This window comes from Betta splendens, chromosome 9 (assembly GCF_900634795.4).
Source record: "Betta splendens chromosome 9, fBetSpl5.4, whole genome shotgun sequence".
Classification (NCBI taxonomy): Eukaryota; Metazoa; Chordata; class Actinopteri; order Anabantiformes; family Osphronemidae; genus Betta; species Betta splendens.
In genome coordinates, this window is record NC_040889.2 from 22628761 (window position 1) to 22651047 (window position 22287).

The 22287-nt window shown below is 40.7% G+C and overlaps 1 protein-coding gene across 4 annotated transcripts; it reads right to left on the reverse strand.

Annotated features, from left to right (window-relative positions):
• Positions 1–482: 482 nt before the first annotated feature.
• Positions 483–22242, reverse strand: nipbla (NIPBL cohesin loading factor a). Of its 4 annotated transcripts, none has more exons than XM_029161410.3 (50): positions 21852–22242; positions 20303–20374; positions 18724–18872; positions 18305–18470; positions 18043–18143; positions 17820–17931; positions 17503–17666; positions 15606–15754; positions 15431–15521; positions 14953–15174; positions 14562–14816; positions 13725–14476; positions 12789–12848; positions 12635–12701; positions 12368–12544; positions 12037–12210; positions 11675–11836; positions 11485–11591; positions 11305–11391; positions 10961–11192; positions 10613–10764; positions 10437–10517; positions 10213–10313; positions 9974–10103; positions 9798–9880; positions 9170–9302; positions 8916–9059; positions 8741–8827; positions 8276–8496; positions 7804–7906; positions 7546–7644; positions 7265–7411; positions 6413–6547; positions 6213–6311; positions 6030–6083; positions 5838–5946; positions 5542–5669; positions 5262–5402; positions 5062–5155; positions 4751–4905; positions 4561–4651; positions 4152–4325; positions 3872–4062; positions 3616–3723; positions 3287–3487; positions 2953–3099; positions 2487–2854; positions 2189–2363; positions 1859–2056; positions 483–1766 (listed from the first exon to the last, which is right to left on the reverse strand). In XM_029161410.3, exons 3-50 carry the CDS (start codon positions 18785–18787, stop codon positions 1404–1406), a joined length of 7554 nt encoding a protein of 2517 aa, XP_029017243.1. In that variant the 5' UTR covers positions 18788–18872; positions 20303–20374; positions 21852–22242; the 3' UTR covers positions 483–1403. The 4 variants fall into 4 exon arrangements, with proteins under 4 accessions (XP_029017243.1, XP_029017246.1, XP_029017241.1 ...); XM_029161413.3 differs by having other exon boundaries at positions 14301–14476; positions 21852–22241; XM_029161408.3 differs by having other exon boundaries at positions 12635–12848.
• Positions 22243–22287: the final 45 nt, after the last annotated feature.

A 22287-nucleotide genomic window follows, 5' to 3' on the forward strand; every position in this document is an offset into this window, starting at 1 on the left:
TCTGGGTTATCCTAAATAAAAACAAATGTAAGAGATACTCCATAAAGACCATACTAGCATGTGTAGTATTCATTTAAAGAGCTAAAGTAACTAGTAGTAATTTCAAACCTTTCAATTTGTTTTGTAAAATTCTGCAATGGCTGCAATAAGAGATTATAATGTTTCATAGACTAAATAAATCTGGTACCGTGTAAAAAGATCCACTAAAACAACAGCACCATATGCAGGTACTGATGTGGTGCAGTCAAAGCAACTGCATGGGCTTTTGAACAACACCGCTGTCACGATGACTTGGAAAAATGCCAGTCTTTGTACAACTGGCTTTGTCTAATGTCATACATAAAACATTACTACAGGGTTGTCTGGCATCATGTAGGATTTTCTATTATGTGATCAGCTGCAGTTAATTTCAGGCCCATCTGCGTTTCAAAAGTTTTCATTCGAAATATGAAACGATCAGATTAACAGTTTGAGCAGACAAGTGACAAAGAGAAGTAGAAAATTTATTGCAGTATTTGTTCCACCAAAAGGGTATGAACTCCCTTTCCTCTTATTACTAGGGTGACCTAATACAACAAAATCTACATTTACAAAATATCCTCCTGCAATAGGCCACATATACTGCATGCGTAGTTCGAAATAGAATAAATTATATTCAGAGGACTCTGCCATTGTACAGCATGGACAAATAAAAGTGAACAAAAATAAAAATTCTTGTTTTTATATTTTTCCGTTGTTTTTTTTTCAAATATCTAAAAGCTAAAAGAAAAACCATCAGGGTGCTAGTAGTATAATAAACTCCAAAACACTTTAATAAGAACATCAAAAAGACTAATTTCCAACATTCACTTAAGGTTTTATTCTTTTTTTACAGCTTTTTTTGTCTTCAGAGATATAAACATTTTAGTTTTTTGTTGTGTTAAACTATAATACAGTGGGAGTAGAAATGAGCGACTAGAATCTGCTGCACAACAGCGAAGGAGCTCCCACAACAATGTTGACAAAACATTTCCCTCCAGGTCTCTTTACTGATAGCCTTTTTAGGGGATAATCTGAGTGAATTATTCCTTTTAATGCCTTCTGGATTCTATCCTCTGAACTTTTACACAAACAAAACATGAGCAGTCCCTCTAATATAATAAGTCATATGTTCTGTGTCATTTTTGCAAGAATAACTCATGTAAAAGTATGTAGTGTCAAATATTCTTGCCCTCGTGTGTTTTCTTACAAAATTGAGGAAGGAGAGGAGGAGGGTAGGAATCCAGTGAAGTTTGGCTGTGTTGTTGGAGGTGGCAGGTTGAGGAGGAGGAGCAGGAGCAGGAAGAAAAAGATAACTTTGATAGTAGAAATGGAGCGAGGAGGGTGAAAAAACAAAACAAAAAAAAACCACCACACAGGGGCCATTAGCTAGCCCCTCCTTCTCGCGCTGCATACAGAGAGCGTAAAGTCTGTACTACTTTGTTGCTCAGTTTGTGGTTGCTGGTCAAGGCAATCTTCTTGTAAATGATGTCCGACTCCTTAATAGTGTCCACCCAAGGCACCAGTTTTCGACCATCGCGTTTCTTGGCCTCTGCCCAGGGCCCCGAGTACGAGCCGGCCATCCAGTGAATGCTGTAACCATTGGATGTCTTGTTGATGACTCGAGCTATTTGTGGCCGGTCCTTGTATTTTGGGCAGCAAAGGGCAATCACATCCATAGCATCCACTGTCTCACTCATACGGCCGGGGTCCGAGGAGTCGCCCGCTCGCCTTGACTTTCGAGAGGACTGCAGGGAAAGCAGAGGGAAAATAAGTTGCACTATATCACCCCTAAACTTTGAAACTGCATATAATAAATTGTTTTGTTTATCTTTCTCACCCCTGGGGTCCTTTCGTCGGCATCACTATAATCATCATCGGTTTCCGGTCCTGCTTGATAGCGGGGACTAGGTCCTAACAGTGGGCCTGGCCCTCCCAGTAGGGCATTTATGGCTTTGTTTCTGATGTTAGCACTGGCAGACGCTTCTCCCTCCTCATCTTCCTCGTCTGGGTCCAGATGTTCCATCAGAACCTTGAACTGTGAAGTGAAAATGCAACAGATTAACTGAGCACTTCCACCCTTCATAGAAATAATACTGCATTTAAACCATGACGCTGATGGCATTTTGTGATGTACGACACTGGCGTGTAAATATGCTTTAATACTCACATCTAGGTACTGTTTGATTATTCGCTTCTTGACGTCATTGGTCAGTGTGGCATGAGCCATGTTATTGATGATGAAGTCAACTGTTTGACGCGGGTTAAAATGAACATTGCTTTTTCTGTTTACTGCTTTATCGTACACCTTGGCTGACTCTGTTGGAGAATACTTCTGAATTTTGCTGTTGGGAAAAAAAAGGAATGTTTAAGTCCCAGGTCTTATGAACAAGACAAAAATTCTGATATATAAAACACAAGCATTTTAGATGAATGCTCAACAGGAACGAAGGCTATGAAAAAACTACCTGTCAGAGAATCCATACTGGTTCTTGAGGTGCTGTTTGAGCACCAGCAGCAACAAAATGCCCTGAACTGCACTAGCAAAGTCCAAGAGAGCTGTCGGATTGTCTGGGAGGAGCCTCATTACTTTCTCAGCATCCTCTACATCCAAGTCATCCAGATCAGACTCTGAGCTGTCCGAGTCAGCAACAGGTTTTGTGGCCTTTTTGGGCCGCTGTACCACATCGTCATCGTCATCACTGTTGCACTTTTCATCATTGTGGCTCTTGGGAGAATCACAGTTCATTTTTTCCTCTTCATCCTCCCCATCTGAAATATTCTTCCATTCCTTCTTCACCTTCTTTTCTTTACGCCTCGGCTCCTTTAGCAAAAACTATTAATAAGGAAGAAAAAATATTAAAAGCAATATTTATAACCTTTGTACACTTTTGAAGAGAGAGAATGCACAGCCCCAAATCTCTGCCAACCTACCTCTTTGAATGTTTGCAGCAAGTTACTTCCAGAAACAGACAAGGTGATGTCTATGTGATGCATGATAAACAGAGGCTCCTCCTGGCTCTGGTATGGGAAACATGCAAGGTTGTCTGCTATAAACAGCAGCATGTTCACATCCGTTTTCTGCAGACAAAAAAGATTGCAATAATCACTAGTCAAAAATGACTACATATCATCTTTTTACTATTAAACAATAGGGTCTAACACATCTCACAGTTTTGTGTCATGACTGTGATTCAAAATTAAAAAGTGCTGTTTCCTTAAAGGTTCCATAAAGTATAGATGTTAAGATGACTTCAGATTTACTCACAGCACTATCATCAAAGAGGTTCAACAGTGAGATGAGGAAGGCCCTCCGGTGTTGACGGTTCCCTCTGATCATCGTGAAGAGGTGGGAGCACAGTGCTGAGTGCGTCTCATCCTGTCTGAAACCTCTAACAATGGTCCTACGAGATAAGAGGATGGCCTGCTGCAAACTGTACGACATCTTCATCCCAGCAACTGCCTTCATCTGTGAATAAATAAAAATTGTGTTTTTATTTGTCACTGGTGTCAAGCATTTTGTTGGATATATGAAAGTGTAAGCTGGAAGATAGAAAGAATTTGGTAACAAAATAAACTTGGTAATGCTAAACATACATGGATAAATCCCGTGTACTTCTTGTCAATCTCCACCAGTTGCTGATCAGCTTTGTTCCTCATGCTTGGCTCTGGGTCTGTTCCCATTGCAATGAGGTAGGGTACACACTAAAAAGACAGGAAAAAAGCATCAAGTTAAGAAATGTTTAACTATAATACTGAAAATAAGAAAATAGGTCCTATTTACACAACACATTGATAGCAATAACATCTCAATACTGATGTTACAAGATTGATGGTGTCTTTTAATTCCTACCTGTACAGGATGGATAAGACCCTGGTTGAGTGTGAGAGCTATGACGTTGAGAGCAAAGTGCCGCACACTGGACTGGCTGTGAAAAAATGCCTCCAACACCTGTTTCAGATAGAGCTGCATAATGGAGCTGCTCATTCCTGAGGAGATGTCCCCCATCTCCTTCAGATCTTCCTGTTTGGACAGCTTATTCCCTGCAAATATCCAAAATAGTTTTAATAAATGTATTTATTTTATTACATTACCTTTATCTGCCTTCACATCGAACAACAACGTCACTTACATTCTCTGTCTGCCTCCTGCATCCGTGTGTCCTCCTCCTGAAGGTATGTCTGCAGATTTTTAAGGATCTGAATCTTGAGGTTAATGGAGGAGGAACTGTCAGCCAGGATGCCATTATACAAAGTCTTCACCTCAGGCACAAACATCTGGCTGGGATGCATGATCACCAGAAAGCCTGAAAAAGTAAATAAAGCACAAAGTGAATAAACAGTACGGTGTCCATCTACATAATCTCCACCTGCTGATAAATAAATCACTTCAAGCTTACTCTGGTCTTTTACTTTTGTTACACATGCAAAATTGCTAACATTACACTGTAGCACACTTGCTGACAATTGTTAACATTTTGTATGCATTGATTTACGTGATATTTATACTGTCAGAGTTATATGTAAAAATAAAGTTCTTGCCTAAGCCAATGATGGCTTTTGTTTTGACCTCCTCGTCCTCATGTTTTGTGAAGTATAGCAGCAGTTCAAGAACTTTCTCCTTGATTACAACCTGTACACAACATGCAAAACATTGTTATAATGTACATATGTCATTTGGTAAACATATAGAAGGTGGTAAAGAATTAGCAGACATCAATCACCATCTTACCCTGTTGGTGCCCTTGAACTCTTCAAGGTCAAAATCGAAGTGTCGGGCAAGGGCCCCCACAGTGAAGAGCGAACGCAGCAGAAAAGGCTTGTTTGCTACCAAAGTTGTGCTGTTTGGATCTTCGTGATGCTGAATCTTGAGCTTGTTGAGTGCACCTAGAAGGACGGAAAATTAAAAAAGTATTATACTATAAAAAAGAAGCTTTAAAACAATAAATTTATTTGGAAAGATGAAATGCAAGTAAGGTTTACTGGGCTTGTAATGTAGCATATGAAACGCTCCAAACTAAAAGGTTATAGTTTATATCTTACCATAAAATCTGTTGAAACAAGCCCAAACAAACTTGTAGTTGTGCGTGACTTTGTTGACAACAGCTCCAAGACAGCTCACACAATGCTGGACCACCTAAACAATGGAAATCAGAGCATGAAGTCATTCGCACGATGACAAACTATGACAAAATAAACCAGATGCCAGAGATAAGACATTTTCAAAAGTAAGTACCACGTACCGTCATGCCGTATTTGATGATGAGCTTCATGAGGTCTTCTTCAATTGTGGCAAGGAAAGTTTCACTAGGATGCTCCATTAGCGGTACCACGAGCTCTAAGATCTTTGCCACATTACAGATGACCATGAAGTCATTGGCAGTCTGCAGGGAGAAGAGCAGAACGTTAACTAGCTCTGATACGTCACAAGCAAATGTAAAAACAGTTTATGTAAAACTTAAACTTATCTTATTTTCATAGTAATTCTGCAATAACAAAACAGATTTCATGAACACGACTTACGTTGCACTTTGTTGTCAGGTAGGGTTGCATGGTCATGGCATGTTTGACCATAAGCTGGGCCCTGATTTTGCTGAACAAATACAAGGTAGTGATACATGCCACTAACCGTGTTGAATTGACTTTGTTCTCTGCAGAGAAAAAAAAACAAATACATATATTTGATATCGATATTTTCAGATTCAAGATGCACTACATACTTTGTTGAAATGATGGCTCAAGGTTCTGGATAAGAAGAAATATAATGAACTGTTTTAAAAGGCAAAGTTTAACCAGTTACAGTGGTTAGTTTCTCATACCTGCAAGAGACTCCTCATATTTGAGGATGTGTTCAACCAGATTGTCAACTAGTTGAACACAGGCCTTTTTGGCAGGCTTATATGACGCATCCTCTTCAGACTTCAGAAGCTACATGAAGAGAAAGAACATTCATTTAAAAATAGGGTTTGAGGGCGACTTTATTACCAGAAGTAACATCGCAAAATACATACATTCTGAAGAAGTTGCTCAAACCAGTCGTAACCGGTGTCTCGACATGCTGCAACCTGATGAAGAAATCACTCAAGATGAATAAATGATCACTGGCGTAATTGTACTAAAATTTATATCAGGGATGATGACAGTCTGGATTTTTTTCCCTGAATACAACAAATAAAATAAGTTAAGTCATTCACCACATCAGTGATGTTCAGGATTTTTCTGGTCATGGTCTCCTTGTCATGAGCTGGAGTTGGAGTAAACCATAACTTCTGGAATGTTTCATTCACCAGTTTCTACAGAGAATTAAAGTTTTTGTTCAGTCTGATGCTACATTCCCGAAATGACAGCCCATTTAAAAAGGAACTTTAACGCGAGCTCACGGCTCAATCCATACCTTGATTCCTTCCTCGTCATTGACTCTCCGTATCATCTTCACACACATCTCAGTGATCTTACTGAAAGTTGGCTGCTCCAGACAAATGTCTCTAAGAATCTTGATCACTCGTTTTCTTACACTGATACCAGTATCCTGTGAAACAAAAGTGATTCAAATCAAATCTTTTCATAAAAATTCTAAACATGACCCCAAAAACAGGATTTTGTTTGAACGTACAAAAGAAACATTTGCAAAGTGTGCAGATGTATTCTTCTACCAATAGGTGGCAGCACAAGACCATAATGAAGAGTGAACTCCTCATGAACCCTGCTGAACATTTCCATGACAACAGGCACAACAATTTCAATGTGTTCACCACTCAGATGCTGAGTACAAACAATAGGAACAAGACTTTTGTGTTGGACTGCATTTCATTATTGATATCTCATATTACCAGTCATAACAATCTATACTGCATGCTGCTCTTCAGCCGACTAAATTTATTATTTTAGTCATTTAAAACCAAATTAACTATTTTACATTTTACTTTTCTTTAAACTTAATCCTTGCAGTATTTTTTAAATTCAAACAAACATTAGTCTCCATTAGTATACAAAATGTCCTTTGACTTAATAGTGGTAGCTTTTTATGGCCAGGACATAACATGTTCACTTCTGTGCCATCCATATAGCTGTTTCTTCAGAACTGAAGCAGCCTTATGAATAGAAGGTGATGGAAGGCTTTGAGAACAAAACAGAGCCCTTGAGATAAACATAACCTGGATGAATGAAAATCTTCACAGATATTTTGAGATTGTATGAACTCACAAAAGGAAGAAGGATTTAGAATTACAGTGATCATGCAACTTACCAGTATACGTTCAATGAGCATGTCATAGTATTGTTCAGTGAGTTGGGGTCTACTGAGGACAAACTTGCCCAGCAGCTCCACAGCTGCCTCTCTCACACTGGTGGAGTTATCCATCAAACGGCCGTGGACGCCACGCTGCATGTCAGACTGCAAAAAATTAAGAGAGTCAGCAGAAAAATACAAGTACTACATTTCAACAAAGCATGAACATAACAACAACAAAAATCATACACTGTTGTGAGGTTTAATTATTTGTTTTTGCAAACAGAATCCTGACATACCCTTGCCAGAATGCTGGGGTCCACAGCCACAACCTCAGACAGACATTTCATGGCTTTTGTCCTTACAGCAATAGCACTTTCCCCAAGGACTCGCAGGATCTGAGAAAAAAAAAACTTAAGTTACATTAAATGTACATTGTGTTTCTATTTCTCACAGGTAATGAACCAGTGACCCCCCCCCAGGGTCACCTGTGTCAAAATAAGCCAATTGACAGGTTTTTATAAAAATGTGACACAGTAAGGGAATTTAAATCTTACCTGTGTTAAATAAATATCAAAGCTCTGGGCAAACGGCCTCATGGAGGCCAAATAACGCACAATCAGACATGAGTCCTCATAGTCCACAGTGTCAGAGTTCATTCTGTAATAGATGGGCAGAGTACAACCTTACTATCAATTTGTGAGTTGACACAGCAAGATATAATGAAACAGAGGTAAATATACTTATTTACAAATATACACCTTCTTTACAAAAAATACTAACAATTAAGTCCCTTCTGTCAGGTTCACTCTGTGGGCTGCATGCTTCCTCCAGATCATTCTAGTTACTTTGGTGTTAAGATAAATGTACCAGCTTGAATCAGAGCATTCTGTACTAAACAGTGAACTGTATATAAATATATCAATATTACTGCTAGTAAAACAATGGTACAATAACAAGTGTGTTCTAGTTTCTCAAGGAACAGTTTCAATTCTAGAGTTGCCCGTTAAGACTTTCACATATCCTTACTTCAGTGTAGTGAAATGAGCAGGTGTGGTCTTGATGATGGTGCGCAGGAACTTCTTGCGCTTCTCAGCACGCTGCATAATCTCACTGGTTGTCTCCAGCTCCTTGGCATGTTGTGGTCCGTCTGAAGAATCATCATCCTTCGGATTTTGGTTCCGCATGGACTTTTCAGCCTCTGTGGTGGCATCCCGGAACCACTGGGCAATGTAGAACTTTCGAGCAAACTAAAAGGACAAAGATGGCCTTAGTACAATTTATAGGCAATTTAAATAAAGCACTATTTATTCACACAAGACTTGTGAGACAGCTTTCTAACAGCAAGTGATACAATAGCCAGTGTAGTCAGAAAAGCTGAAGGAAAACATAGTGAACTGTCAAAGCAGATTACAGCATAATTGTTTTTAGTTGGTGATCAATTAGCTAAACTAAAAGCCAATGTGACATTCCAGACACGAAAAGAAAACTTACCACCAGCGAGGGATCTGTCTCAGCATTCTCTTCTAAGTAGTCCAGCAAGGCCTTCTGCAGCTGCTGCGTCTCATCAGTACCTTGGGACTATAGATACAGGTGGAAATAGATTTAGCAAAACCCTTCAAAAATGATGGAAAAGATTACTGCGGCAAGCAAACTTGTTTTCTTCTACCTCTTGTAGGATACGATCTATTGATCGCTGATCCATTCTGCTGGTAACTGCATCCTTCCTCAGACGGGCAGCGACTGTGCCAAGGTAGTCCAGAGATGCTACTCTGAGAGCCATCTCTGTCTGCTTATTACTAAACTGGTGTACCTGATGACAGGGCGAAAACGGAAAATAAATCATGTGGATGCCTTAATGTTACCAATTAATTAGTAATTGCTTTGGTAGATGTCTGAACAAGTACTGTGTGGCATACTAACCAGTAGTCTACCCAGCAGACTGAGGAGCAGCTCTGCAGCAGGCCACTCAGGCTTATTTACTGTTGAGAGAAGGTCCTGGACAAAGTTCTCAAACAATGGCCTGTAATCTTCTTCTCCTTGCTTGCTGCCACATCTAAAGAAGAGGGAAGGGAAAAAAGTGTTAGGACCATAAAGAGATTAATGGTAAAAATTGTAATTAATGGAAAAGAGCTATGAGGTAAGTATAAAATTAAAATCTATGAACCACCACATATGAACCACAGTTTCTTAGCAAGCAGAATAACTTTGTCAAGCCCTATAAAATATCTGCACTGTAGAGTATTAGTTTAGGTTTGTATAGATGGACACTTGATCCAATGTGTTCTCTTTCATCCATGGTGGTGCAGAACCTTAAAGGTTTGGTGGTGTAACCCTAGAATGTCACACGCATGCACAAGTGTATTAATGCTAATACCAGTAGGCGTAGGCCACGGAGTCGGCTCTGTGGTCATTGATTGTAGAGGCTTAAATCAAGCATTAGCTTGCACTAGGTGGCAGTTAATTATTACTTCAGGTAACAGGGTAGCAGCGTTGTACTAACAGCACATAGCCTAGTTTTTTAGGTAGTATAAAATGAAAGGGTAATTACTTTTTGAGGAAGACTGAGAGGAAGTTTTGTGCCGTTCTCATTGCCGTCTCATATGAATTGGTTATTAAGACATCTTGATCCACCTAATTAAGAAGGAGGAGTTAGAAAACGATGTCTCAATGTGCATAAACTGTACATTGACTTTATGTGGCAGATGTATCAACTTGCTCTTCTACCTTGCTGTCATACTCGTCATAAATGTCCTTGTCATTGGGGAGCAGGACCACACACTGGATCAGCTGGAGAACCAGAGCTGTCACCATTTGGATGTACATTGGCTCTCCATCCTGGTCTGAGCTGTTCAGCCTAAAAGCAGGAGAAGAATTTGTGTCAAGTCATTACATTATTGTTTCACAGGACACAAACATGGATACATTACACATAAATCAATGTGATTTCATATTAAACACATTACCTGAAGTTCCTGAGGGAGCGTTTGCTAGTGGGCAGTCTGGCTAAAGAGGTAAAGATTTCCTCCAAGATCAGCTGCCGATGCTTTTCGTAACGTGAAAACACCTGGTGGAAGAAGGTACGTTTAGTGTTTTTATATTTGTAACATGTTTTATCTTTACGTGTTATAAAAAATGTTGCAGTACATTTCATTAATCGTTAGTTAAGAAAAAATAAATATTAGCTTACTGCTGTAACTAGCTTGATGGCACATAGCTGCAGCTCACTGACATTCTCTACAAAGAATGGAGTGATTCCCATAGAAGAAACCTGGAAAAGAAAACAAAAAACACAAATCAGCATCTGGTCTGGAACGTGGTTTTTGACTTAAATGTATTACTGTTTTAAGGCCATTTAGATTTTACCTGGAGGATGGTGGTGTCTGTAAGTAGTTGAATCTCTAAGAGCTCAGAGATGTTGCTGACAATATCACACACTTTGTTATACAACATGACAATCACACGTTGCTTGTGTGTGGAACACTTTGCACGCTTTGCCTTGGAGCTCAACATGCCACCTAGATAAACAATAGAAACATGATAAATATATTTAAAAAAAACAAATAAAAAAAAAACAAACATAGATCTTGTTTGTGGAGAAATGATACACTGATACTACCAACTCTTGCATGTAGAGTTTTGTTATGTGTCATACAAAAAATTAAAATTACCACCCAATCAGCCAAACACAAGCCCAGTTTTCTATAGGCTCACCTCCATGTGGGTCCACCCTGTAGACAGGGTCATACTGTGGATACAGTGTATTCTGCAGATGGAACTTTGTGTATTGTAGCACCCGTTCTATCACGTCTTCTATGTACACAGCCTTTGGCATGTGCGCTGAGGTCATGATGTTCAGAGCGGTCAGACAGGCATCTGCTGACTTTGTGACTCTCTCCATAATGAGATCTCGCCAGAGTCTCTCCTCATCTTCAGCATCATGGTCCTGAGGTTAAAAATGATATGCTCATGAATGTGTTTCACAGAAACAGACCACCCTACAAGGGTGATACAAAGGATTAATATATAATATAATTCTTTAACACAAATGAGCCTACGTGGTTCATCAAGGTGGACAGCTTGGACCCATCCTGGATATTCTTTTCCAGTATGTTCAGCAGCTTTACCAGCTTATCTGATGGGATCTGGAGAGGATAACAAAGTTTAAACCAACATTCAAAGCAGTATTACAATTCTAGAGTCAAACAAACACTTAATATTTAAGTAAACTGCTGTACCCTGCTGGAGATGCCCATGGCCTTAATCTTGGCGGACTCGCTGCCCAACTCACTCAACTGGTGTTTACCAAGCAGCAATTCCTGAGGTATCTCATCGTCATCTGCCGCTGGAGAGCGCAAAATATGCAGTAAATTACATTCACAGAGGGCAACAGAGGTTGATTTAAAGCCAGTCAGCACCGATACTTACCCATAGCAGTAAAATCCACGTCCTCCAGGTTCTCCAGGATGTTGTCAATGCTTGCTAAAAACCTCTTGAATGTGGATGAGTCCATCAACTCTTCCTGGGTGAGCTTGGGTTCATATGCTTTCCGCTTCTTCTGCTTCTCCTTCATCTTCATTTTTCTGGCAACTAAATCAAAGATATTCATCATGATATACTTTTTTGACTGTTAAATCACAAGCACCTTTTTTGGTTTAGGATTTCATGCCACATAGATTGCAGTACATTGTGTCTGCATATAAAGTTGCAAACTCCCAGCCTAATGTTGCATTAGATTTAACAGTAACAAGACAATGGACAACGCTAAGGTACATGACTCGAGCACAGACCTTCACTCATGCTAGGTGGTGGTGAATCTTCCTCAGACGAGTCTCTGTAGCGACTGCCTGAGCCTCGCCGACTGTCCCGATGGCCGCTTTTCCGATGTTCCCCTGAACCACGGCGCTCCCGTTCCTCAGTATCCCAGGTTCTGTCTTTGTCTCTGCGCTGTCGCTTCCTTGCGGCTGTAGAGGTTACACAAGTATATTAGGCTCTAAAATCTACAAAAGCACCAAGAATAACTCTGGTATCTAATAACACATTAAATTTAAAATTAACAATATGAATGAAATAATTAGCCAATCTAACAAGAAGTTACATGAACGGAAGGATTAGACTCACACTCTCCATTTGCATCGTATTCTTCATCCGAGCTGACCTCAGCATATTTGGGCTTCTCATTTACAGTACTTCGTTTCCTTTTGTTTACTTTTACTCTTTCACATAGTGGCATAGTTGACTCAATTTCTGCTAGCAGTTCCGGGGGCAGCTCCTTCAGGACTGCTGGGTCCATACCACCTAAATTTTACAGTTTCAGGTTGTGAATGATTAAATTAATGAATGATTAGAACTACACAGTGAAGTAAACGTGAGTAAACATTGTCTTACTTTTGCTAGACTTTCCTGATGAGAGCCTGTTCTTCCCAGACTTGCTGTGCCGAATGATCCTCTGGATCTGGTCAACAGAGAGTTTTTTAAGAACCACTACAGGTTTGGGCCTCTTCTCAAAATCCTGAACCAAACCCAGTCTTTCCAATTTAACCTTGGGCTGGCCCCACATTTGACCTTCAGTTGACCCACTGCCATCCTTATCACGTTTGATCTGAAGAAAATAAACAAAACTTTAAATTAAGTAATACTTCAATGCTGTCATCTACACAATTCTGCAAAGAAATATATGCTCTTCTTAAAAAAAAGTAAACACACAAAACACAACCAATGGCTCAAACTATCCAACATGAGATTAGTGACTGTGATGTTAGTTTCTATTTCTTAAAACAAAGACTTAAAGCAATACTCCACAGGTTTTCCATGTCCATATCCTCAATTGTAAGAACGAAAGTCAGTATATTGTCTTTATACACTATCATCGCTCATCTATCATAGTGCAGTTACTATGCAGATACTACCCACTGTACTCAAGATAAATGGTCAGGAAATGGCTTAATCAATCAGCTGTATCACATGGAAGACACAAATCCTTAGCCAGGTCCAAAGTGTCTTTAAAATTTGGAGGCCTATGAACTACTAGCACTTATTACAATTTAATCATTATATTTCTTAAGCTTACTGAGAGGAATAAAATATCAATCTCCAAATGAAAAGATTATTGATCTGGTAACACTTCGTTTGACTAATTCTATTTAAATTTTGAAAAACTTTACTGAAGGTTTCTATGCTGTGTAAATATGATTAGTACAACAGCAGAAAAAGAGCAGTGGAGCATTTCTTTAAGGGAATTCCACACAATGTAAAAAATGTAAAAATAAATTTTTGACACAAAACTAATTTGAACAGATGGTTAAATGTGGGTTAATATGTTAACAGAAATTAAAGGCCAATCCCAGGAACAAACAAAAGGCTTGTGAATGGCATAACTAAAACGAGTGAGTGAGATTTGGTTTTGTGAGATTGCAGGCAATGACATTTGAATGATTGGTAAGTGGGTAGGTATTTGATTTGGGTCGGCCCAGATCACCTTAGGGATCTGGAAGTTCTTCAATGCACCACTATGGCCTCCAAGGAGCTGAGCAGGGAAAGAATCTGGAAGTTTAGCACCAGAAGCAGATGAGGTCAATTTGGAACCATCTTGCCTACTGCTGCTCCGACCAAGCTCTCCGGTGGAAGAAGCCCGGAAACCAGACCTATCTCGGTCACTTCGACAGCGAGAGTCTGGGGAGCGCCTGTCTCTACCGCCAGTTTCACTCCGATGTCTCCGGTCTCTGTCAGATTCTCTATCCCTGTCTCGCCCGTGTTCCCCTCGATTTGATGACTTTGGCATCTCTCCCCGTCGGTCAGAGGACTTTTCATCATGTCGGTGCTTGGACGACTCCCGACCGTCTCTTCTGCTGTCATGCTTATCAACCCTGTTCTTGATGACTTCCGGTCGGCCATCAGGTTTCAACCTCAAAGCTGTGTCAGAACCCTCCACTGCAGCCGGCCCACTAGCTGGCTCCTCGGGCCAGTGTTGGGCCTCAAGGGCTGGAATAGGGGCAGCCAGACAAGGGTCGAGCTGGCCGTCTGCTCTGCCTGCCTGCTGAAGGTCGATGCTCACCATAAGGGGAGGGCGGCTGGCACCATTCCCTGCTGCAGTGGCCTCTTGTGGCGTCAGTTTGCCAGCATTGCCCCCTCCTGTTGATCCACTGCCTGGTGCACCTGTAGGGCCACCGGGTCCCCCTGCACCTGGCTCCAGAGGAAAAGAGTCTTGTTTTCTCTTTTTAAGTGGCTTGTCTGTAAAAGGATAAAAAACACAACAAAATTTACTTCTATGGTTCAAGAATACTGATTAGTTTTTAGTCATTTAGAACATACACACCTTTATCTTGCACCTCTTTGGAGCACTTCTCACTAGCTGCTTCACGTTCTATCCTTTCAATTTCTGCAAGTGCATCCATCTCTGCCTCATCATAAGGGGAACTTGGAGGCTGAAGACTACTGGCACCACCGGCTTGCTGGCTGACCTGTTGCTGCTGCAGCCGTGCCAGATTTTGTTGAAGAACAGGCACCTGTTGAAAGCCCAACTCTGCCTCCATATTGTCAGAGTTCTGATCCATAGCCGACATAGCCTCACCTGAGGTATTAACAAAAAACACATTTGAAGAGGTACAACTCTGACAAAAAGATCCTTTTATTCTGACTGAATCACCATTACTTATTTTACCACTTAGCAACTTGAAGTCAGGTGATTTACCTTAAACCTCACTCACCTGGGGGATCAGACTCATTTGACTTGACCCTGGACAGCTTGAGTGTGAGTTTTGTAGAGTCCTTGTTTGGAGAGCTAACAATATCATACATGTCTTTCTCCTCTTTCACCAATGGACCTTTCTTTCTTTGCTGGAGCTGCTGTTTCTGGTCAGGCCCACCCTCCCTTGGTGAGGGAGCATAAGGAGGCGGTGACTGCAGAATCAGTGGGGGACGAGAGCCCGCTGTGAGGAAAGTCACCCAAACACAAATTAAGTCACCCTTCAAATACACGTTAAAAGCAAGTACTCATATCTGGATACAGAGTTGATAATGTTTGTATGTTGGACTGCTATAATCACAAAGTCAAAATGATTTCCATTCCATTTCATTACCATGACTTTGTTTCACTAAAACTTTGCATGACTTTAAAGGGATCATTAGTATATTATAAAGTTACAGATGTTTGTAAGTGTCTGTTATGCTCTTGCAGTGGCCTACGTTTGGGTGTTCCTTCACTCCCTGCAGGGGAGCATCCAGACTGTGGAGACCTCAGAGAAAACGAGGGATTCCTTATGGCAGAGTCACCCTCCTAAACACAAAAAATAGACACGTGAGCTATGAGGAATGAATTTTTACAAAAACACTTCACTGTAGTATGTACTCTGACTTTTACCTCACTGCCCAGTCGGTGCACAATGTTCATATAATCCTCGGTCCCATGTCTCTCTGAATGGTGGTTGGCAGCACTGGCCAACTGCCCCGAGACTTTGCCTTCATGTAGATTTCGTATGCCAACTGGAACCATAGGGCTGGCCACAGACACTGATATATAAAACAATAAATCATCATTAAACCATAGGCATTAGTCCTTTTAGCCGTTTATAGTAACAGAATAATACATGCTCAAAATCTTCAGATGATGGAACATTTCTGATATAAACAGACCAGGTCTACATCAGAACTAGTAAATTACAAAGTAGACCACAATTAAATCAATAGTTCAACCATTTACCATAGAAAGTACAACTACATGGCATTTACAGCTCATATTCAGGAAACAATGCAGCTGCAAAACAAATAGCTCAAACAAACCAGTTCCCTCTGCTGCTGGTCCGATATCATACAAGTCAGCTAGAGTGGATGATGCCTGAGCAGGCACTCTAAATGCAAAGCATCATCATTTCAGGCAATTGCTTTTAATAGTCATAGTTTGGAGGATGTGAATTCTTCTCTTGTTTTTTCATTATAAAATGTACAGTGATTTCTTTTAAAGCTGTGTACCTTTAACTGCACCCTAAAAAGCCCAGACTCATTCACAGGTCAGTAAACGACTCCACAAAATGTATTTGACTTGCTAGCAAAGCTTATTAGCATCCTGAGAGCACAGAGTGTCGAAGGTTTACCAATGTAAACATTCCAGCCAGACAGTGTGTGGCAGTCTTTGCACCTGAATTTATGTCAAACAACAAAAGAAAGACAGACGTTGCCTGATTTAATTCTTTACCACCATAGCGGATCAAATTGCCTGGCATCGCTGAGTTTGATGTGCGGTGATAATGTCTGTGCATCCACTCAGGGCCAAACCTTTTTGTCACTTGTGTTACTTTTTACTGTTCAGGTTAAACTCGGAAACAGAATTTGTGGGCATTGAAGTCTATATTCTCCAATATAACACAGGATGTCAGTTGATAATCTTCTCTCGCCTGACAAGACACCGCAACAACACATTTCTGCTAACGTCACGCTGTGTTTAAAAAAAATCTTCTCAAAAAACAGGTTAGGTTAAGTCAGTTTATAATTTTAATCAATATATATATATATATATATATATATATATATATATATATATATATATATATATAGTAGTCCAACACCACATCCCCACAAGACACATGCTGACTGGAAGTGCAGACTCAGACAGCCTCTACCCACACAGACTTTTAGAATGGCCACATGCACCTTGCAAGACTAAAATATTATATCCACAGTGTCACAGCCATGATAAAAATCCATGTTGCCTGGCTCCAAGAATTGATTACCAGTCTGTACTTCCTTACCGGCTAAACAGAGTTCTACCTCAATAAATGGGCCAAATCTTTCAAAAACCTTCCTAAATGTGGAGACCATGACCTCATCTGCCAGTCAACAGACACTGTGGTGTGTCTCCCAAAACAGTCCAATGAGATTGAAAGCCTTCGATACCTCAGGGTGAATATCAGCAATTCCTAGTGTCATAGACTGGATTAACAGATAGGATTTCATATTTGTTTACATCCAACATACACTGCACATAACCTTGTGGTTCAAAACTATTTTATCAAATCTTTCAAAATAGCACAGCTTCCTCATCTGAGTTTTATGAATCAAGTCTGGCTTCCGCCTCAAGAACAAGAGAACCTCCCTGGGACATTTGCCCTTGAAACCATGACACATACAGACGTCTTCTTTCTTGAAAGGCTGCAATTATCCTTTATGCCCAGCATAAGGGGAGGTCATGTTAATAAGCCAGGGGCATGTGACACATATTTTAAGAGGTTTGTCGGCTCATGCATGCACACATACAATCTCACCTTGTTGAATCTGTTGGTGTTGGTTATAGCTGGGTGGTTGTTGGTGGGGATACTGCTGTATATATGCAGTTGCAGGACTTTGAGGAGTGTAGGGGCTAGGTACTGGACTGTTTTGTTGGCCCATATATCGGCTACTGGACCCAGTCTGAGGTGCCACAAACCGGCTGAGGAAAATGGAAAATCAAGAAGATAAGTATATTACATAAGTGAAACTAGGGAATGCCACATACTATTATGAGTATAAAAAATTACTTAAAACATTTAAACGATATAATGAAAATTCATGTTTTAGAATGATTGACAGATAGATGTCATACCTTGATGGATTGGGAGAAATTGCAGCTGGCTGGAAATTTCCAGACTGGGCAGGGCTATGCATGGAATTTTGAGTCATCTTGAACGGCGGTACCATTTGTGGCTGCATAACATCTGTTTAGAAAAGAAATTATATGTTTTTTTTTTTTATTACTATGAAGTTCACCTGTATAACTCTACACAATTAAATCATAAAATCAAAAAAATAGGTATGTTTATTCATACTTTTCTCCCTGAAGATGCCAGGGTTCCTGGCCAGCATGGTTTGCAGCAACAGTGGCGCATCTCCCTCTGGCTCATCGCTTCCGAGGTTGTCCTTCAGCTCTCTACAACACACACAGTAATTCAGTAAGTGGAAGCAAAATAGACATGTGACACAGCAAAAACCAACAGGCAAACACTAACAGTATATATAGTATAGAGTATAATTATTAAAATTAAAGAAAAATTAAAATTTTACCAAACATAGACTAACTTGTTTACTTACATGTGCTCTGTGGAGACCTGGTTGAGGCCATGGGCTAGCTGGGAGGCCAGATTCTCATCCCTACAGCCCAATAGGCAGGTGACTTCCTCCGCGATCCTCCCATTGTATAGCAGACTCTTAGTAGTTGTGGCCGGAAGAGGGGAAGGAAGGGGCAGCTGGTTCAACACTGAGGCAACAAAAAAAACGTGGGGAGGTAAATAAATAAAAGATATAGAAGACAGACAGAGAGAGAAAACAAGCATGAGCAATAGATTATTTGTTGTACAACACAGGAGAGATGGCTGTAGACACAGCAACAGGTAGGATAGACAATCACAAGAGCAAATGTGCATCTGTTCACACAGAATATTTTAGCTTGAAAAAGGAGACAGGAAGGAAAGTGAGATAATGTAGAATGAAGACAAGTCCGTCTCACTCACAGTCTGTGAGGCTAGCGATCCCAGCAAGAGTGGTGATGGGAACATGAGGCATATCCCCATTCATGCTGAAGGTGAGGGTGGGGGAGTGTGTTGATACACAGGTAGATCAGGGGGTCGATGGACGACACCGTCCTCACATCTCCTGACACCTAGAACATATAGCATAACATAGCATAAAGATAAAGGCAAAAGACAGGGGTATGACGTGTATTTATGAAGGAGTACAAAGCAGAAAAAGAGCAAAATAGTCAATATCTTTCAATGTCCTCGGATGTAGAGTAAATGATAAGACTTTTGTTATGCTGGTATGTCTCATATTTTCTTAAGAGGGGAGTGTTGCAACATCTGGAAGTCACAAATGAACTGCTTTAATATATCCTGTCAATAAAAATAATACACTGTATTCTTCACATTTCACCCTTTCTCTAGTAAGTATTACAGTATTATTTATGTATATCGCTTATCCACAGGAGAGAAATCCACAGAACTTCCTGAGTGTATTACAGTAACACAGATTTAAAAACATCATGCCACTAGCATAATGATAGTGCAATCTTAAGAAATATTTTTAAAAAATGCACGAAAGACTGAATACAGAGCTGAAGGTTCTAAAAGAAGGTCACAAACCTTGACCCACGAGGGTCAATGTTTGACCCTCATAGGCTGTTGCTTAATCACACTTTTTTATTATATTAGTTACATAGATCATTTCTAATTTGTTGCTGCTTTTTCTAAGCACAAAATACTGAGGAAGATCCCTAAATGCTCTGAATTTTTGTATTGTAGAGCAAGTTAGTCACTACACTGCTGCTCAATATAATATCCTGTCACTTGGATTTTTAATAATAGGGATATGCAATATGCAAATATTCAGTGCATGCAGAATATACTATTACGTTGTTATGACGATTACCCTACCATATGAACACAAGTGTTTATTAGCTTAAGAGAAGAGGAAGAGAAACTTATTTATCATTCACTGATAAGTATAAAAATACTTTGAAGTATAACAGCCCTGTACTAATGCAATGCAGTAAATTATGACAGCCTTAGAAAACCATAATGCACAATACTAGTGTAGTAAGTAATGTACTAGTTTTCTCCAACTATTTTCTGAGTGATATTATATGTGTTTAATCTTACAAATACAGTGAAAGTTATACAGTCAAATTATGTAAAGCACTAGCATAGAAAATTTCCTACTTGTCAATAATTTTAAAGCAGAGTGCTCTGAGCAGAAAGCTGGTTATTATGATACATCAGTACACATCAGGGTGCTGCATTCCACATAAATTGTCTTAAATGATCTTCCTTGTCAGGTGCCCTTAACGTAAGAAAGGGCAAGGATTCAAAGTAAGAATGTACAGAAGATTAAAAAAACATTAAAAAGCCTGGTGCAATTTTCAGACTCTATAAATGCACATCGCAACTCACCAATAAACAAAAATATGCCAAAATGAGATAAGTGTGAGGTTCTTTTATCTAGACAATCGTGTGTGTGTACCTGTAATATTAGTAATAATTATAACATTATTAGCAGCAATACACTGAAAGGAACTATATCATTATAATAGAATACCTTTCTGAAGAATTCTGTGCAGTCTCGGGTGGACTCACTGACATTTCAGATAAAAAGTCCTAATCCTTCACTCTGTTGAAAAAGAGAACATTACTCAGTATTAGATTCTACAACATATCAAAACTAACAGTATTTAATTTGTCTCAGTTGGCCTAACTAAGCAAAAACAGTCCAATAGTCATAAGTGACAAGGCATCAAACCTAAGTACAACACGTGCATTTAATCAAGTTAGAACTGTTTCACAATCATCTCAGAATGCCAGTTTGCACCGTGGCTATTATACGTATAAGTAACGCTAACTTTTCAATATTAAACTCTAAACTGGAAGAGACCTGGCTGCAGGCTGGTGGCTGAGGTCAGACACTGTAGACCAACGGGATCGTGCGCAGCGTAGCCTTGTGCGCACACTACTGCCGCGGAGAGCGGGCGACTGTAAACACAACATCAAGCGGAGGTATCGTTGGAAAGCTCGGGCTACGTGGGCTCGCGCTGCACGCAGGGGCTTGGCTGACAGCTGTGGGACTGACAGGCAGGAGGCAGCACAAAGGAACAGATGCACTGTGATGGTGGCGGCGGTAGTGGGGGTCTGCATCATCCAGCCGCCACCGTGCGGATCCTGCGAGCTGGCCAAGTTGGCGAACGCGAACAAACTCCATTAACTGGGCCACCAGAACGGCGCCCGCTACTACAGGGGTTAAAGTGTATTCCAAACTCCAGCGATCGCAGAGGCGTGCAGCCTGCGCTCACTACGTACTCAAGTCAAAACATTTCAAAACAGGACAGCATCCAAATCCAGCGCCGCTCCGGCCAAAGGCTCCGGTAGAGCAAAACGCGTTGGGACGCAAATCGGCCAAAACAATGAGCATACGTTGAGTTGACGACAACGTCCATTTGCGTGTTTATACTAGTGAGATGAATTACCTGCTGCAGCCCGCTACTTGTGGACAAAACCCATCAACGTTCACACTGCCAAGAAGTTGACTGCCTGGATGTTCCGAGCTAACCACGAAGCCCCCGTTACCATTGACGATAGCGGCTAAGATCACAAACGCGAGCTGACGAACATTTGCTAACAACAATAGTCGTGTTTTAATAGTTAGCTAGTTATGCTAACTAGCTCTAAGTGTAGTTAGTTGGTTAGCTCCTAACGCTACTCTACGTTCAAATAAACAGGAGGCAGTTCAAATAATACGAGGAAGCGCCAGTCGGGGTTGCGCCGATGAATGCTGGCCGATTCGTCGGAAGCTCGGAATAAATGCGATGGGTTTGTGCGGCCAGACGTAAAGGCGACGGCACGGATTGCATATTCCGTGGCAACGGCCCAATCCTCGGGCTCGACAAATGACATCCAGTTGAGGCCGTGCGCCTCGGCAGGGCAAAAACACACCTAGCTAGCTTGGCTGGCTAGTTCGCTAGCTTCCGTTACCTCCCGGTCAACGATAAACGACGCCGTAGGTGGTCGTGCAGAAGAGCATTCATCAATGTTGTTGTTAATAATCGCAATTGACGAAGTTTGCTTGGTAAAGATAGATATGTGGTTATATTTACCTTCGGATGTTGCGTTCAAAGGGAGGGGAATGTTTTAGCTTGGTTGTGTCCGTATCTCTAGCTCCCCCTTTCTTCTCTCTCGCAGCTCCTCCAGAAGGAACTCGACTGGCTTGCCAGCTAGCTGCTGGGCTAGCTTGCTAGCTATCAACAATAATCCGGGTCGGACTGATTCGTTCTTCTTCCGTCACTCAAGGGTGAATGTTTCAACGTACATTCATGGGGAAACATTCGTTCTTCGCAGTTTCAGTCGGTCTGTGCCGACATAAGCAATGAGTGCAGCCAATTTCGACAATAAATGAGAAATATGACGATTGTTGCGATCATCAAGAGGCTCTCCTTTCGTAGAACAAAATGCCGACCGGAAGTTCTGCCGTCTGACTGACCAAAGATCTCAGGAGTGACTCCCTCCATCGGCGCCAAACAAAATACCAGGCGG